The sequence below is a fragment of the Pteropus vampyrus genome, unplaced genomic scaffold, assembly GCF_000151845.1.
Source record: "Pteropus vampyrus isolate Shadow unplaced genomic scaffold, Pvam_2.0 Scaffold33, whole genome shotgun sequence".
Taxonomy (NCBI): domain Eukaryota; kingdom Metazoa; phylum Chordata; class Mammalia; order Chiroptera; family Pteropodidae; genus Pteropus; species Pteropus vampyrus.
In genome coordinates, this window is record NW_011888814.1 from 5,513,113 (window position 1) to 5,532,874 (window position 19,762).

Genomic DNA, 19,762 nt, shown 5'->3' on the forward strand with positions numbered 1-19,762 from the left:
TTCATTTTTTAATGTTTTAGGATTTTTGTTAGATTCAAATACAGAGCTAACCTTAGGGAACAAGCAAGTGGCAAACAAAGGTGTAGGAATCGTAATAGAATATTCACTCTCTTATGAAAAAAGTTTTATCTTTGATGTGCACCTATAACCTTAATACTATAAACTCTAAAGTAAATAGCCAACTCAGACCTCTCAAATGAGCATTTGTGGATTTTAAATCCAGAAAAATTTAAAGTAAATTGTGATCTCAAGTCTTCTCACCATTGTATTTTTTTTTTTTTGCATATTTTTTTTTTTTTTAGGAGAGGCAAACTTTGGTTGACTTTACAGATTGCAAGGACCTTGTCAGCTTACAATCCCTTATATCTTTATTTTTCACGCCTACAGCACCTGGTCTTCCTAGGTGGTCTCCCATCCAAGTACTAACCAGGCCCAACCTTGCTTAGCTTCTGAGATCAGACAGGATTGGGCTTGTTCAAGGTAGCATGGCCATAGGCTTTATATCAGTCCACTTTAAAAGATCCAAACATGCTAGCCAAAAACTGTACGTTATGAATCTTCTATAATAAACATACACACGCATGTACACACGCACGCATGTTAGAGCATGTGCACGCGAGCATGTGCGCGCACGCGAGAGCATGTGCACGCACACTCACACACAGTCACACACACACCCAAGAGTAGTGAGGAACTGTAAGATACATACACCTCTCTCATATCAATTCTACCTAGTGTATTTCCCTCAAAGATATACTGTTGTATTGTTTTTAAAAATGTTTCAAAAATTCTTTAAGACCTTAAAATACTATATTCATATTAGTACTTGACTTGCATGAACATTAAATCTTCTAATAATGCAAAAAATTTTTATTAGTTACCAATTTTTATTATCAAATCACTTTTATTTTTGTATAATGTGGACACAGAGCTATTTACTCCTGTAGCTCAATATTAACGATACCAGGATAGAATCTGCCTTTAAAAAGCAGTTCTTGATGATTCTGGGTTCATATCTCTGAGAACAAGATAAAACTTATAGATGACCTCCTCAGATAAAACTACAAAAAACAAAAATGACAAAAAAATACATTTACATACACCTTTAATTGATTCTAGAAACTTTTTTTGCAGTTCTAAGCACTGCTGGGAGTTCACTGGAGATCCCTGCACCTTCTCTATAGAAAGAGTTCATCTAAAATAAGAACATAAAACTACATTTCACGTGTATTTCACATAGTCTATAATACATGAAAACTACATATTACCAACTCAATGGTTAGGGCAAAACCTGCCTATGCATACCTAGCAGCATGGGGAAGATGTTAATGGCATTTACTTGTTTTTTTGGAAGGATGGGGGGTCAAGAGAAAATATGTTATAGCTTAGTATTCACACACAAATTAGTCAATAAACTGTTTTTCATTTTCCCTTATCACAACAAAGTATTAAAGTTTTTTGGTTCAAAGAAAAAAATGCAAGTTATCTAAGTGCATCTTCCCCTGTAAAACACCTACTTAATATTCTTTCACTCATATTCTCTCCCTCCCTCTCCTTTTCTATCTTATCACTTCCAAAGAGTATCTTCCTTAAAAAATGGCATAATTTCAGGGTTTTTTAAACACTGAACTCTTAATAATTGGAAATTGTTATCATGAATATTAATTATTTTAACTAAGCTGAAATAAAGTCAGACCTTCAAGGAGAATTATAATAACAGAATAGCAGCAGTAATGACCACATGCCTTTACTGGAGCCATCCACAAAAGTGCCTCATCAAAATAATAATACAGCACTAATGACTACTGTCCTTCCTAAATGGCCTGAAGCAGGTAACATTTTTTTTAGTATTATTTGCTTCTAGAACTTCGCTGTGCCCTATCAACTGAAACTATATCTCAATCAAATTTTTTAACCTGTTATCTAAAATTACTCTAGGTATTATCCTAAGAGAAAGAGTCTTGATGAACTAACTGCTCTAGGAGTTTTTGGACCTGAACTGCATGGCAGCTATCTTATTTCCTCAAATTCTAAAGATTTTAAGATATACCACTGACTTAATAATAGCTTTTCACAGGGGGAAAAAAAATCACTATATAGTTTCTCCTTTTCTTTGTTCAAATTAATAATTACGAAAAAAAAATTAATTTACCAACTCGTTACAGAAGTTTTAGAAAAAAGACAAACCTTGAGTTTAGAAATCTAGTCCCAAAATTCTTGTAAAAGAATACACAAAAGTAGATGTTCTGACAGTTTCCTGGAAATGGATCTTTATTCTAGACTTCAAGATAGATTGTGCAGAAAAATGGATCTTTATTCTAGACTCTAGGACAGATTTTCCAAGAAAAATTCAGAATTCTCAATTAATCTAACACCCTCACTTTATATTTGATTAAATTCATTTCTGGAGATATTCAATGGTTAATCAAAATCCAATAATTAACTGGAAGAAAAGCAGAGACCAGAAGCCAGTCTCCTGGGTTCAGGTCCAGACGTCCTTCTTCTACTCCTCCTTCTTCTACTCCGCTCTTCCTCATTGGAACTGTATCTAATTACACTAAGATAGTAACTGTAATAACAAATAATAGTGGTTGCCATGTACTGAGTTCCTACTAAATGCCAGTAGCAGACAAATCTCTATTACTGACAACAGCCCAGAAAGGTATTACTATCCTCATTTTAAGATTTTTTATAAAAAATTAATTTTTAATTAAATTTTAATCTTTTTTTTAAAAAGGGTTTAATGGAAGTTAATGGTTTCGCCCCATGTCACGCTTATTGGGATTTAGACACTCTGACCCCCTGCTGTGTGTGTCTGGACCATGCACTCACATTTCAACCCTCTGTGCTTGCATATTCCTGATCTAGTAACACTCTTACTCCAAATATCTGAAGGATCACTTCATCACTTCCTTCAAGTCTGTTCAAATGTCACCTTATCGGTCTTTCCTTCACTACCAGATAAAAAGATATCTTCTCCTCCCTTCTCGTCCTCACTACTCTTTCACTGCTTTATTTTCTTCACAGAATTGTTTGGTACTTGAAATATTCAATAGTATCTATTCATTATCTTTCTCCACTAGAGTATAAGCTATACAAGGACAGGAACTTAGTCTATTTGGATCACCAGTGTCTAGCTCATAATAGGTGTTGAATAAACTGTTGAATAAATGCATAAATGACTGAATGCACACTAATTCTCTACATTTCTAGACAATATATATGTACTCGGGAGTAACATTTAAAATATAAAAGACTAGTAGGGTAAACAGCAGAGGTTCCAGTACCTACAAAGCCAACAGATGGCCAAAGTTTCAGAGGACCAGAAAGGCACAGGTATTTACCCACCAGAATGCTAGGACTACCAGTCAGAGGCAAGGTCTTCTCCAACCATCGTGAGAGGTTTGGGAATGGGGGATAGGGCATGCAGCAAAGGCATCAGGGGAAGTGCAGTGCTTCTTCACACCAGGGCTCCCTGGCTGGAATGGCAAGGTCTTGGAAAGCTCCAAACAGCAGCTATTTGCGTTCTTTACAGAATTATTTGAATATTTTAACCAGTACAGCCATATACTTGTTTGTAATGGTTGAACATCAGTCCTGCACGCATTCCTCATACCCAGCACTATTACTTTATTTAGGTAATTCTCACCTAACTGGACAAATAATACAACCATTCATCAATTAGTAGATGCTATACTGACCTCTGGAATCCTAACAGCTAATAAATGAAGAGGAAAAAAATTTAAAAGGGATTACACGATGATGTTCAAGCTAGCCTTTTTAAAAGAACTACAAATATTCTGATGTGAGAAAACCAGGTCCCGACAATTACCATAAATTTCCACACAATCCACATATTTATGTGCTCATTTGACCACACCAGCAACAAAAAAAAAAAAGAATTTTGTGATTAAAGCTCACATCTGGAAACAATCATTTCACTACAACTTGTATTTTTTTGCCATGTCAGCAATCTGCCACAATATTTCCCTAAATGATTTAAAGTATAGAATTTAAATGCTTTAAAAATAATCTTAAGGGATAAGAATATATTTCAGAATATACCGATAAAAGATTTCCTCCCAAAAGTGACAGTTTAATTTCCTAGGCATAGTATCAAATAAATATTAGACATGTATGCTATACTTGATTAACAAAATTTATACGGAACAGGTAACAACCAAAGACAGCAATTTTTATTCAAATATTTGCTTAATGTAGAGAAAAGTGGGAGAAATTAATATTCAGGATTTTTAAAAATTCAACTTCAGAACTTAAGGATCAAATGTTCTCATAGGTTTACATAATAAGTGTCTCAAAGATTGAAAACTACTTTCCTCCAACCTCTCCCCGACAAATACACACAGATGCACACACAACTAATGAATTCTATGACAATTCCACCAATGCTTTAGCTTTGGTCTTTACACATTAAGGATAGCTTTCGAATTACTGTAAGGATGCCACACTAATTTCCCTACTTCAATCTTTTGATAGAAAAAAAAAGAAAAACAATTTATGAGATAATCAGGGAAACTGAAACAGACTTGATATTTGATTATATAAATTACTGTTAAATGATTTTAGGTATAATAATAAAAGTACGTACTTATGTGCATATACAAATAGATAGGAAGACATATACATAGATGTGTGTGTGTATATATATATGAATACATTGATGAAATGTCATGATTTTAAAAAGTTGATGTTAATATTTCAGTAGTATAATAATGCAGTTGTGGTACACACTCATTTCTATATATATACATACATGTATGATTTTGGAGTCCTTCTCTTGTATATACTAAAATTTTTATGGTTTAAATTGTATAATTCCTGATATTTGTCTTAAAATAACCTGTGGCAGTAAAATGAATAGATGATGAAACAGATTAAATGAAATAGCCTGTATGGTGATAACTGTTGAAGTCAGATGATGAGTATATGAACATTCATTATATAATTCTCACCACTTATACCTATGTTTGAAATTTTCCATAATAAGAAGTTTAACAATAAATAAAATGTTCCACTAAAAAACAAAGTTGCCTATTATTTGAAGTTTTTTTTCCAAATCCTCCAGGCAGATTCTGTTGATTGGGCTGCTATTACAACTCTATGACAGTTATCATCATTAAATGATTTCCATTAGACTAGATATAGTGGGCTCCTTAAAGTCAAGCACTGTCCTATTCATTTTGGTTTCACCAGAGCCTAACACAATAGCAAAAAGTCAGCCCTTAATAAATGTTTACTGAACTTAAATGAACGTAAGTTAAAAAAAGAAAAAAAAAGCACAATCTTGTTTGACTGTGGTTTTGCAGAAACCAGTTTTTTTCCATGTCATTTACTTATTAGTAGTAACTGTAAAGCAAAAAAGATTAAAACCACATATCTAATATTCCTGCAACATTATTTTAGAAGTGCTAACTCTATAAACAACTCATCTGGAGACTCCTTGTGGGCACAACAGTGTATTTAATAGCTACATGCTTCAATTTTAGTTAACTGCCAAATCTGGTTTTCCAAATACTGGGGGATCTGCAATTAACATCAAAGATGTCGCATGATTCTTAAATTAAGAAACTTAATTTTAAATAATTTTAATACACATGCAGAAAAAATATGTAACATTATACACCAACCAGTGCAGATATAGAACATTTGGATCATGCAAACAGTTCTATAGAACATTGCTACTCTAGAGGATTTAGATCAGAAGGGGCTCTCATTTTCTATTAAATATCTGTATTGCCTAAATATTGCATAGTGGGCACGTATTTATTTTTATTGAGGCAAAATAGTAAAACTTGCCATTTCAACCATTTCTAAGTGTACAATTCAGTGGCATTAATTATAACCACAATGTTTTGCAACCATCATAACGACCTGTTTTCAAAACTTTTCATCACCCCAAATAGAACTCTTTAACCATTAAGCAATAATTTCCTACTCCTTCTCTCCTACTCTTGGTAACCTCTAATCTGTCTCTGTGAATTTGCCTATTCTACATATTCATATAAGTGGAATCATAAAAGTTGTCCTTTTGTGTCTGGCTTATTTCACTTAGCATGTTTTCAAGGTTCATCCATGATGTAGTAGGTATCAGAACTTCATTCCTTTTGACGGCGGAATAAGATTCCATTGTATGTATATACTACATTATCCATTCATTCACTGATAAACACTTGGGTTGTTTATACTTTGGGGTATTGTGAATGATGCTACAATGAACATTAGTGTACAGATATCTGAGTTCCTGTTTTCAGTTCTGTGTATACGCCTAGTTGTGGGTTGCTGGGTCACATCATAATTGTTTAGCTTTTTGAAGAACCATCAAACTGTTTTCCACAGTGGCTGTACAAACTTACATTGAGTGGACTTGGCATCTTTGTCAAAAGATACATGGGTTTATTTCTTGACCCTTAATTCTATTCCATTGGTATACGTTTATCCCTATGCCATTTCTACACTGTTGATTACAGTATCTTTGTAGCAAGTTTTAAAATCACGAAGGTGTGTCCTCTGACTTTGTTATTCTTTTTCTATACTGTTTTGGTATCTAGGATTCCCTGAAACTCCTTATGGATTTGAGAATTAACTTTTCCACTTCTGCAAAAAGGATTGCTGGAATTTTTATAGGAAATGGCACTGAATCTATAGATCATTTTGGATAGTACTGATAGCTTAATATTAAGTCTTTCTACCCAGGAAAGTGCAGATCTTTCCATTCATTTAGGTCTTATTTTCTTTAAGCAATGTTTTTTAACTTTCAGTATACAAGTCTTCTACTACATTGATTAAATTTATTCCTAGGTGTATTATTCTTTTAGAGGCTATCATATATGAAATTTTCATAATTTCTTTTCCAGATTGTTCACTGTAGGTATATAGAAATACTACTGATTTTTGTGTGTTGATCTTATAACCTGCAACACTGCTTATTAGTTTCAGTAGCTTTCTCTTGGATTCTTTGGGATTTTCAAATATAGGGATTTACTTCTTCCAATACAATTTAGATGTCTTTTATTTCTTTTTTAATTACTCTAGTTAGAACTTCCAGTACAATGTTGAATAGCAGTGGTGAAAGTGAGCATCCTTGTGTTGTTCTTAATCTTAGAGGAAAAGCTTTCAGTCTTTCACCACTGAGTACGATGTTAGTTGTTAATTTTTCATAATTGCCCTTTATCATGTTGAGGAAGTTCCCTCCTATTCTGAGTCTTCTGAGTGTTTTGATTATTAATAGGTATAGAATGGGTATAGAATTTTATCAAATGCCTTTATTGCATCAATTAAAAGATTAGTTCTTTTTTTCCCTTTGCTCTAATAATGTGATGAATTACAATGAATGATTTTCTTATCTAGAATCAAACTGCACTCCTGGGATAAATTCCACTTAGTCATTGTGTCTACTCTGTTTAACATGCTGCTGGTTTGGCTTGACAACATTTTGTTGAGAATTTAGCAGGCATGTAGTTTTAAAACAACTATAAGAAAATATTACAAACATACAAAGAGATGTAAAATGTAAAATAGTCAGATTTAGCATATTATTTCTTAGTAAGGATTTTTTTAATTGAGGGGAAATGTGCATATCTTTTAGACATTCTATTAAATACTAAAATATAATGAAGTGAGAGGAAAAATTGTCCCTTTTTACATCAATGTTTCACTGACTTATAAATGTTCCAATTTTTTAAGTACCACTTTTTATGTGCCTGCAAATATATAATAAATCTCTAAAAAAGGGTCTATAGGATGAATATAGCATCATCAATAATTCTAAATCTACTGCTAAAATAAATATGAAAATATTTTACCCCTTCATAGAAAACTTTTGCACAGTCCTTTGCTAATTTTCCAAAAAATAACACATTGATGGTGTTGATCTCAGAATTTGAATTTTCTTGTTCTACAGAGAAAAACACACACATACAAGAAAACTTATTTGATATGGCAGTTTTATACACACAAGAAAATCGATGACAACTACATTCTAAAAACAATAGTTACTTCAAAATGTAATTATGAAGAAGAACAATTAAATGTATACAATTTACTTTTAGTTTACTATAATACCTTAATTGCAAAAACAATGTACAGAATGCTACTAGGCATTAAACCAAAATTATAACGATTCAACTAGAATACATTTTATAAATTTCTGCAGATACCAAATTAACATCACATAATAACCACTTTCTATTTATTTTCCCATATTTACAATAAAAATATTTTTATGAGGTACTAATTATTCAATTTTATACTATATAACATATCACCCCCAAAATATTTCATTGAAATTCTAGTAATCTATAGTCATCGGTGCAGTAAGTTTTAATCTAGACAAGTATGGTCTTCTCCTCTACTACCCATATATTGAAGAGTAAAAAAGCAGTGTGTGTAGTTAAAAGACCAATCTATTTGTGATTTTGAAAATGAAAATTACTTGGGAATAAAAAATGAATACTCTATAAGTAACTTCGTTCAGATCTTCTTGGCTTGGGAAAGAATCTCCATAATCTTCATTTTCTGGAAGTCACTTCTTATAATTACTGTAGCAGGGCCAAATGTGAAGAGTCAATTACATCATCTTATAAGTAAAATTGTGCTTCTGTGTATATTTATGTATATGTGTGTATATAATATGCAAAGTTACCCATTTGTGGATTATAGGCAAACATTTACATAAAAATGGTCTTATTATATTATATACCTTGTAGTCCAATCTTCAAAATAGGTGTTCTGTTTCCACCATAAGTTAAAGAAGAGATACATGAAAGTTTTCCCTGAAATGAGAGAAAAAGAATTACAAGGAAAAGCCACAAAGGGCTTATTATAACACCATAAGTAACAATTGGAATAATTTTTTTAAAGCAATTGACTCTTGTTTTTCGAGAAATCAAAGTCATTATTTTTAAGACATAAAAATGATTTTTTTTAGAGAAAAATCAGAGGGCCTGAAAATACTTTAGGTTTATAATTTTTTAAACAATCTTATTAAATATTGTCAATTCCTCATTTTACATAAAAAGATGACCGAGCTCAACTTAAATATTATCAATTCCTCATTTTACATAAAAAGATGAAAGAGCTCAACTTCAGCTTCTTTTTAACCTGTAATACTACTCTCCACTAAAGAAAAAAATTGAGTTTGCTACTAAAAAGAAATTAACTTATTAAGAAAAAATTCAAAAGTACAAAATGATAATCTCATAAATAAGGACAGTATGGACTTGATGGACTAAGGCAAAAATACAGTTTAGTCTTTGTTCTGCTTCTGTAACTAACCAATTCTGTCAGCCTAAAAAAGTTATTTAATCAGAATTTCATGTAAAATAAAGTATTTAATCCGGATAGTTTCTATAAGGTCTTCTGGTTCTAAAATTTAATGATTCTTTGAACAAATATATTATAGGGCTCTTTGAAAACTTCCACATAGATATGTAACTTATTCAATAAAGTTTAAAAATAGATCTCCCACACTAATATTCCAGACTTTGATATAGCCAACAAAAAAAAATAACAGTTTTGTGCATATATCAATTTTACTTAAAAGACAAGAATCAGAAAAAAATTAAAATATGACTATCAGTAGTGCATAATGATTCATTCAAAAGTAAAGGTAAATAGTTCTGTCAATGACACGCAACATCACCATCCACTATTCACCTTCTCCTCCCTGATGACACTGGGGCGAAGCTAGATTTCACCTCACCCCAGTGGCTGACAGCAGGAAAGACAGGAACCCCTGCCTGGATCTTTCTTTCTTATCTTTCTTTCAGAAACAAGTCCTTAAACTGCTGGGAGAAGGGCAACAAAGCAATGAATTTTAAAGCTTTGGTGAAAAATCACTGCAGCTGGAAGGAGAAAATAGAAAAAAACTAAAAGTAAAACTATTTCATCTGAAATAAAATACCAGGAAATTCGAAAATAAATAGAAGAGTAAAAGATAAACAAATGTGTATATGGAGATGATTAGAAGGGTAAAACCAAAATGCAGCATTTTCTTTCTCTTACTACCTTTTAACACCCATTTTATTAATAAGCCTTTCACCTCCCTCTCGTCATTTTCTCCTTAGACCAACTTAAATGTACAACAAAAATGTAAAATTCACTAAATATGCATAACAGAATATTGAATACAATAGAAAAAAGGTTCAGTGAACCTGAAGCTAGATCAATAAAAATTACTCATTCTTAAAATTCCTCTCCACCAAAAAAAGAAAACAATACTTAAGAAAAAGGAACAGTATCCTCAGAAATCTATAGGGAGGGAAAAAAAATTCCAAGAAGCATTACCCAATAATTTCCCTAATTTGATAAAAAACATGAACTTATGGATCACATAGCTGGAATCTGCGGCTGAGGAAAACGACCTGAACAACATCCCCTGGCTAATAAGAAACAATAAACTAACAAACCATAATCGCAGGAGAGATCAATGGGCCAAGGGAAATTTTCTAAAGTTGCACATGCACATTAGCTAAAAGAGCTGTCCTAAAGTTAACTTTTCTACACTATTTAAGATGCTAATGAGACATGCGACGCATGAAGTTGCATATACGTAAGCTAGCATAGGGATAATAAGAAGGACCCTTAAAACCAGACTCCATCCTATTAGGTCAGGAATGCATAGGGAAAACCCGAGACACACCTATTAACTGCCTGTTGCCCACATTTTAAATATACATAACTAAAAAGGGAGAATACAATGCAATCAGCCGACCTTATAAAAATAACCCAACATGTCCTAGTCTCATGAATTGTTTTTAAGAAAATGCCTGTGTAAATTTGTCTTTACAGAACCTGAAATAAAACTCTGTTGTGAGACAAGATTAAGCAGTCATTTGCTGACCACAGCAGTAAGGATAGCAGAACAGTCCACCAGCTTCCCCAACTTAGCCCCTTCTGCTTCCAATAGCCTACAGCCTCTCACATAATCCTATTGGGGAACCAGCCAGCTCCTTTCTTCTTGCTGGTTCCCTGGGGCACTACCTCTCAATAAAGCTTTGTTTGCTGAACTTCCTACTGGGTATAGTGCTCATTTCTATAACTTCCTACTGAGTATAGTAATCGTTTCTATAAAAATAGGACCCAGAAACCTGGCATTAGTTATCCACCTCCCCAACAGATCCAAGAAGCTCAGTTACCAACAAGCAGGAGAAATTCAAAGAAAAACCACATCTAGGCACATGACACTCTAACTGCTAAAAACAAGGTAATTATTCTGAGTTAAAAAAAGTCTTACCTGGATATATTTCTTGCTATAATCACAGCCTGGCTGTAGGGATCTGAAATCTACTTTGTGTGATTTACTTAGTGGCTCAAACTCAGGTACACCATTGATTTCTTTTATTAATTCAAGTGGCATATCAGATCCGCTGCTCAGCGCTGTCCAAAAAAAGAAAGTTGATTATCTTGCTGCTGAAAACACAAAGACCAATGTTTTATCCAAAACGCAGTCAATAATTTGCTTTAAGCTTCTTTGACTTAGTTTTGTTTTTCCTTTAAGTTAGTTGTTGTTAGGGGGTTAGGGGAGTGGATTACTCTATAATTTTTTTTTTTTTACAAGGATCAAATATGCTTTCCCCTAAGGCACTGAAACTTAACTCTTTTCTATTTAGTTTTGTATTTCAGGAAGTACCTCTAAAAGCCAGTTTTAGGATCTGTGAAAATTGTGCTAACAATTGCCTTACCACTGTGCTTTAAAAGGTATAAGCTACTAGGGGAGGGTGTGAGATTCAAAACTTTTGGTTTCGTTTTTAATCCTTTTAACAATTTTTAATAATAGTACGCAAACTGTACGCCAAAGGCAAATTATTCCAAAATTATCAGTTGCCTCCTCCCTCCAGTCCCAATACAATCAAAAGAAACAACTATTTAACTGATGTCAACCTTTGCATTGTAAGTTCAATTTTATGTCTCAAATCTCTTAACTAGAACATGCACTAGTATCAGTATTTAATTTTGATGTGTACGCACCAACCTTCCCCAAGTCAGTAGAGCTCCGTGAGGACTGGGACTTGGACTAAAGCAGACAGCTCTCAAAATGTCAGGCAAGAGGCTGAACACAACAGGCTTACGATAAAGACACGTATAAAGTTTCTCTGCAATAACTACAGCAAATATTGTTCTAAATTAAATCGACCCCTTCATAATACCAGTTTAGGCCCAATCCATCTTGTACCCCCGCAACTAACTGCAAAATTACCCATTCACTCACCGCGCTCCAGACCAAAACTAAGTTTAGGCGGGCGCGCCTATGACGTCACACGTACGCCGGCGGCGCAGTTCCCACGCATGCGTACACTAGCACTTGGGCTAAACTGCCGTTCGCTTTCGCGCCCGCTGAGGGCAAACGGCATGATGGTTACCTACGTCTAAGAGGCCGTGGAAGTTTCCACGGAATACGAAATATGTAAGGGCGCGGCGCCAGGGGAATCGTGGGACATCCGTACAGTCTCAGCCCATGGATGCCGCCTCTCCCCTTAGCTCCGCCCCCGACCAATTTCCGGCTGTCAAGGCCAGAGGCAGCCGTGACGGAGGCGGGGGCTGCCTTCTAAATCCTGTAACCAATTAAAAACTATTCCAAAACCAGGTCGGAGTTTGAGATTCCGTTTGGTAAAGTAGAAGCTTCTGTGGGCCGGGCACTTTTAACCTCCAGTTATCCTGCCATCCACCCTGCACCCCCCGCCCCCAGCAATCACCCAAATGTACTTTCTACAAAGAAATAGATCCAACGACGGGTAATAATAAGACATTGTCCACCACAGTGGGCCAGGTATTCTTCAACACAGAGAATTTATTGGGGGAGGGCGGGGGGGAGGGGGAGAAGGGGCGGCGTAAGCATGGTTGAGGGGAGGAGTGCAATCCATTACCTGCAGCCAAGACTAGCCACTTGCAGAAAGAGAGCCAAACAATAGGAAGCTCTTTTGTAAACGAGAAGATGAAGTTGAGGGGCGGGGGATACAACCTTACAGTTCTATTATAACCGTAGAGTTCTTCCTGTAGGGCTTTCACAAATAACGTGCGATGTAAGAAGTCTTCCTACAGGCCCGCTCCATTCCTGTCTTAGTTAAGGTCTCTGTCATAAATTTTGACAAGATATTGCTAAATTTGAAGCCTCTGTTAATTTCTGATTCATGCCTCGGATCATTTCGTTTAAGTGATATCACCTAAGTGCAAAATAATAAAGAATTACATAAATATTTCCAAGTCTAATTTGAACTAAAATATCTTTTGTAGATACATATTTGCAGGAAAAAAGAGCTGACTACTTTTACTCTGAACTTTTTCAGCAGGAAGCATTCAGTGTTAGCCCATCTTCCCTCCAACCTTTGTATTCACATACCATGTATAAACCAGCTGGTGGCGAGTTTTTTGAGGAAAACTATGCTAAGTAAGGTTTAGGTACTCTCTTTCCTACACTGGCCTCGCTCAGCTCAAAAGTAACTGTTCCTCCTAATGTAGGGAGGAGGGAAGAAAATTAAAAATGTTAGTCAAGCCACATTCAGAGACTACAATGTGCTGATCAGTCCTGCAGCCAGGCCAGGAGGATACCTTCAGAACAAAGGAGGATTTCTGCTGGATTACTAACAACCCAGTCTACACCTGAGAAGAGGAAACAGGAAGCAAGAGTCATTCTCTATGGCTAAAATCTTAGGGAACCTATGGATTAAAGGCTAGGAACTGCCAACAGGCCTTTCATTCTATATATTCTTACCTTTCCATGCTACTTACTCTTCCCCTTCCTCACTGTTGTCCATATCAAATGAAATTGGTTAACAAAGTCTTTTAAACAATAATACACAGAAACTAAAGAATGATATATAAACTGCATTCCCTGAACACACCAGCCCCTATTCACTATCTTTCCAAGCCGCCCCTGTTCCCTCTCGCTCTCTGAGAGGAGACTATGCTCTGTCTGTGGAGTGTTACTCCCTCTCCAATAAACTTTCCTTTTGACACTAAGTTTGGCATGTGTGTTGAATTTTTTCTTCACTCTCTGCCAAAGGACCCTCTTCTCTCAGTATAGGGCTTGGTCTCCCTGTTACTGGAGGAAATTTGCCCTGTACTGCATCACTCCTTCCCAAGTGAAGTCCTCCACCTTGGATCTGGCCCATTTGATTTCACCTCCATCATCAGTTAAATCTTCTCATTTCTTGCTATAATCACAGCCTGGCTGTAGGGATCTGAAATCTACTTTGTGTGATTTACTTAGTGGCTCAAACTCAGGTACACCATTGATTTCTTTTATTAATTCAAGTGGCATATCAGATCTGCTGCTCAGCGCTGTCCAAAAAAAGAAAGTTGATTATCTTGCTGCTGAAAACACAAAGACCAATGTTTTATCCAAAACGCAGTCAATAATTTGCTTTAAGCTTCTTTGACTTAGTTTTGTTTTTCCTTTAAGTTAGTTGTTGTTAGGGGGTTAGGGGAGTAGATTACTCTATAATTTTTTTTTTTTTACAAGAATCAAATATGCTTTCCCCTAAGGCACTAAAACTTAACTCTTTTCTATTTAGTTTTGTATTTCAGGAAGTACCTCTAAAAGCCAGTTTTAGGATCTGTGAAAACTGTGCTAACAATTGCCTTACCACTGTGCTTTAAAAGGTATAAGCTACTAGGGGAGGGTGTGAGATTCAAAACTTTTGGTTTCGTTTTTAATCCTTTTAACAATTTTTAATAATAGTACGCAAACTGTACGCCAAAGGCAAATTATTCCAAAATTATCAGTTGCCTCCTCCCTCCAGACCCAATACAATCAAAAGAAACAACTATTTAACTGATGTCAACCTTTGCATTGTAAGTTCAATTTTATGTCTCAAATCTCTTAACTAGAACATGCACTAGTATCAGTATTTAATTTTGATGTGTACGCACCAACCTTCCCCAAGTCAGTAGAGCTCCGTGAGGACTGGGACTTGGACTAAAGCAGACAGCTCTCAAAATGTCAGGCAAGAGGCTGAACACAACAGGCTTACGATAAAGACACGTATAAAGTTTCTCTGCAATAACTACAGCAAATATTGTTCTAAATTAAATCGACCCCTTCATAATACCAGTTTAGGCCCAATCCATCTTGTACCCACGCAACTAACTGCAAAATTACCCATTCACTCACCGCGCTCCAGACCAAAACTAAGTTTAGGCGGGCGCGCCTATGACGTCACACGTACGCCGGCGGCGCAGTTCCCACGCATGCGTACACTAGCACTTGGGCTAAACTGCCGTTCGCTTTCGCGCCCGCTGAGGGCAAACGGCATGATGGTTACCTACGTCTAAGAGGCCGTGGAAGTTTCCACGGAATACGAAATATGTAAGGGCGCGGCGCCAGGGGAATCGTGGGACATCCGTACAGTCTCAGCCCATGGATGCCGCCTCTCCCCTTAGCTCCGCCCCCGACCAATTTCCGGCTGTCAAGGCCAGAGGCAGCCGTGACGGAGGCGGGGGCTGCCTTCTAAATCCTGTAACCAATTAAAAACTATTCCAAAACCAGGTCGGAGTTTGAGATTCCGTTTGGTAAAGTAGAAGCTTCTGTGGGCCGGGCACTTTTAACCTCCAGTTATCCTGCCATCCACCCTGCACCCCCCGCCCCCAGCAATCACCCAAATGTACTTTCTACAAAGAAATAGATCCAACGACGGGTAATAATAAGACATTGTCCACCACAGTGGGCCAGGTATTCTTCAACACAGAGAATTTATTGGGGGAGGGCGGGGGGGAGGGGGAGAAGGGGCGGCGTAAGCATGGTTGAGGGGAGGAGTGCAATCCATTACCTGCAGCCAAGACTAGCCACTTGCAGAAAGAGAGCCAAACAATAGGAAGCTCTTTTGTAAACGAGAAGATGAAGTTGAGGGGCGGGGGATACAACCTTACAGTTCTATTATAACCGTAGAGTTCTTCCTGTAGGGCTTTCACAAATAACGTGCGATGTAAGAAGTCTTCCTACAGGCCCGCTCCATTCCTGTCTTAGTTAAGGTCTCTGTCATAAATTTTGACAAGATATTGCTAAATTTGAAGCCTCTGTTAATTTCTGATTCATGCCTCGGATCATTTCGTTTAAGTGATATCACCTAAGTGCAAAATAATAAAGAATTACATAAATATTTCCAAGTCTAATTTGAACTAAAATATCTTTTGTAGATACATATTTGCAGGAAAAAAGAGCTGACTACTTTTACTCTGAACTTTTTCAGCAGGAAGCATTCAGTGTTAGCCCATCTTCCCTCCAACCTTTGTATTCACATACCATGTATAAACCAGCTGGTGGCGAGTTTTTTGAGGAAAACTATGCTAAGTAAGGTTTAGGTACTCTCTTTCCTACACTGGCCTCGCTCAGCTCAAAAGTAACTGTTCCTCCTAATGTAGGGAGGAGGGAAGAAAATTAAAAATGTTAGTCAAGCCACATTCAGAGACTACAATGTGCTGATCAGTCCTGCAGCCAGGCCAGGAGGATACCTTCAGAACAAAGGAGGATTTCTGCTGGATTACTAACAACCCAGTCTACACCTGAGAAGAGGAAACAGGAAGCAAGAGTCATTCTCTATGGCTAAAATCTTAGGGAACCTATGGATTAAAGGCTAGGAACTGCCAACAGGCCTTTCATTCTATATATTCTTACCTTTCCATGCTACTTACTCTTCGCCTTCCTCACTGTTGTCCATATCAAAGGAAATTGGTTAACAAAGTCTTTTAAACAATAATACACAGAAACTAAAGAATGATATGTAAACTGCATTCCCTGAACACACCAGCCCCTATTCACTATCTTTCCAAGCCGCCCCTGTTCCCTCTCGCTCTCTGAGAGGAGACTATGCTCTGTCTGTGGAGTGTTACTCCCTCTCCAATAAACTTTCCTTTTGACACTAAGTTTGGCATGTGTGTTGAATTTTTTCTTCACTCTCCGCCAAAGGACCCTCTTCTCTCAGTATAGGGCTTGGTCTCCCTGTTACTGGAGGAAATTTGCCCTGTACTGCATCACTCCTTCCCAAGTGAAGTCCTCCACCTTGGATCTGGCCCATTTGATTTCACCTCCATCATCAGTTAAATCTTCTCAACATATTTTCAACTGTCCCTTCCTATCTTTGCCATCAGCATATAAACACATTCTCCCACTGCCTAAGCTTATTAAGGGCAGGAACTTCATTTCTTTAATATAGTTTTTTTTCTCTGAGTCAAGCTGGTTTTGCCAAGATAATGGCATTGTGACTCACTTGCTTTTTTCCCCACCTTTATCCTCTGTATACCTGCTCCTTTAATCATTAAGCTTTAGGGCCCCAAGCCTCATGTCTATAATCATGAGGACACTAGATTTTGGTTGGTCTTTAGACTAAGGATAACATCTTGGTTTTAGATGTGTTTCCGCCCCAGGTCCATTGAGGCAGAACTATAAACCCCACCACTCTGCGGACCAGGCCAAGGGACCAGAAGGGATGGTGCTATGGCTGATTCCATAACCAGACATAATGATCAACTACCTTATTCCCCTCCAATCATACAATCAGTAGCCCCATGACCCCAACTCCCTTAGTTTCCATGACTACTGATTTTTCCCTATATAATCTGTATCCCCAAGACATTTGGCGAGCCAAGCCTTTGAGCAATTGCTTGCCTGTGTCTCCAGGACTTGCAACTCCCTGACAAACCTTACTTTCTTTGCTGCAAAACCTGCACATATCTCTTTTTTGGTTTAGATACACACAGGCAGCCTGACCCCTCTGTTGTCCCGATAACAAATTGTTTATTATTATTTGCATAGAGCCTCTGCTACACCTGGTACATTGTAGGAGCTAATATTTGTTCAATGAACAAATGCTCAGGAAAAAGTGTTTCTCTTTTCTCATTTGTGGCTTCCGCCTCTCCATTTTACCACACTCCTACCTTATTATACTGAAGATTTCTTTGTTGCTAAGCCAAAAGGACACTTTTTATTCTTTCTTATCTTTTTTTAAAAGCATTTTCATTTCACTACCACATGTTCTTAGTTTTCCTCTTATCCTCTATCGACTGAATCTTTTAAAGTTTTTTTCTTTCCTCTATTTTGCCTTTAAATGTCCATATTCAAGTGTAATGAAAACATCTAACAGAAGTGTCAATAACTGCTTTTATTGTGATTGTTCTAATTTCCCTAGGACCTAAACATTTCCTGCACATCCAAGTTCACTTCAATCTTGTTTCTCCTTCACAATCTCCTAATTACTGGTAGAACTAGGAATGCTTATGGCTCCAGAGCCTGTACTGCTTTCCCTCACATTAGCAATTAATTTGCCCTACAAATTAAAAATATACAGTACGTTTTAGCATGAATATACAGTACAATTTAAAATAATACGAGAGGACAAAAAAGATTAAATCAACTAGATAAGGCTTTGAAGTCATATATGCTAAAACAATCCATTACTGTTTTTCTGTCTGTTGAAGCAGCATAAAAGCTGCTCCAAGGCTAACAATATAATAACTATTACAAGTTGTAATTTTAAAGGTGCAAAGAAAAAAGTTTTGATATAAAATCTATAACATAAAAATGTTCAATTTTAAGAAAAGTTAAAATACAATTCTCACTAATATAAGCACTAAAGGTACACAACTTCCAGTTTACTTCAAATCAAATGCAATGAAAAAAGCTGTCTCAGAGGAATACTAGGAGACAAACCATACACTGAGGGAAAAGTCAATGGCTGGAAACAAAATAAAAGTATAAAAGCAAGTTAGCATTACAGAGAATCCAAATGTGTGAAGAAAGGCACAGACTAAGCAAGAAGTGCCAAGATTTCATCATGAAGAGGAATGGATCATTCTATTTTGGACATGCCATGTGGCACCTGAGTGGCTCATAGTGTATAAAAGTCACGGGGTTGAGATAGGGTGTCTCAACAGAGAAAACTTGATTAAGTTACATCAAAGGTAAAAAAAAGAAAAACTTCATTCACAAACACTAACATGAGTGTTAATTCAGAAAAAGTTTCTCTGAGAAGCTTATAGAAAAACATCAATACCTCAAGGTGCCTATGTGTGGTAAGAACCACGTTGCCTAAGAAAACGATTGATTCTTCTGGTTTCTCTGTAGAGGTGGGGAAGAGAGAAAAATTGAGGAGGAACCATCAAAAAGCCAGAGGATATGTATGATTCTCAAAAAAGATGTCACTCTTTGATGCCTGTGCTATTTCCCACTCACTCATTTAAAAAAAAAAAAAATCTTTAAGGAAGTAAAGTTATTGACCTCACAGTAAGAAAGTAAGGAACTTGTTTTAGAGTGTTACAACTATAATTGAGGCAGCACACACAGAAGGGAGATGAAGAAAAACAAGAGGAAAAGACCTGCTGGAAATTAATAGACATGAAGGATAGATTAATCAAAGAGGATCTTTCAACTTTTTAACACTGTAGAAGTAGGGGTTTATGTCTTGAGTTTAGAGTCTCTCTTTTCTACATGCTCTAGATTTTATACAGTGAGGATAGGTCTTGAAAAATCCTGCACTAGCACTCACATAGAGAACTTTATTTCTATGAAATCTTGGACTAAAAATTGTGTTGATGGCTTGTCTTGAAAAAATGATGGTCCAGCTCTAAAAAATGGAGGGTACAGTAGCAAGTAACAATTTGTTAGTCTGATATTTTTCTTTCTTTCCTTTTTTTTTTTTGAGAGATCCAAAATAGGAGCACTTTAAAACCTTTATGATAAATAAATAACAAGAAATTGATTAGGAGGTTGCATTTTTTTTAATTCATCATCATTATTTGAAATAATTGAGAC

General features: G+C 36.2%; 1 protein-coding gene and 1 pseudogene across 1 annotated transcript in view; both read right to left on the reverse strand.

Moving 5' to 3' along the window:
* Nucleotides 1–12,203, reverse strand: part of POT1 (protection of telomeres 1) — a 90,633-nt gene extending 78,430 nt beyond the window's left edge. Inside the window, 4 exon segments of the mRNA XM_023528887.1 lie at nt 7,824–7,915; nt 8,720–8,792; nt 11,255–11,397; nt 11,989–12,203. Of these exon segments, the coding sequence (XP_023384655.1) occupies nt 7,824–7,915; nt 8,720–8,792; nt 11,255–11,377 (288 nt within the window). The 5' untranslated portion in view covers nt 11,378–11,397; nt 11,989–12,203.
* LOC111738010 lies at nt 379–497 on the reverse strand (annotated as a pseudogene).
* Nucleotides 12,204–19,762: the final 7,559 nt, after the last annotated feature.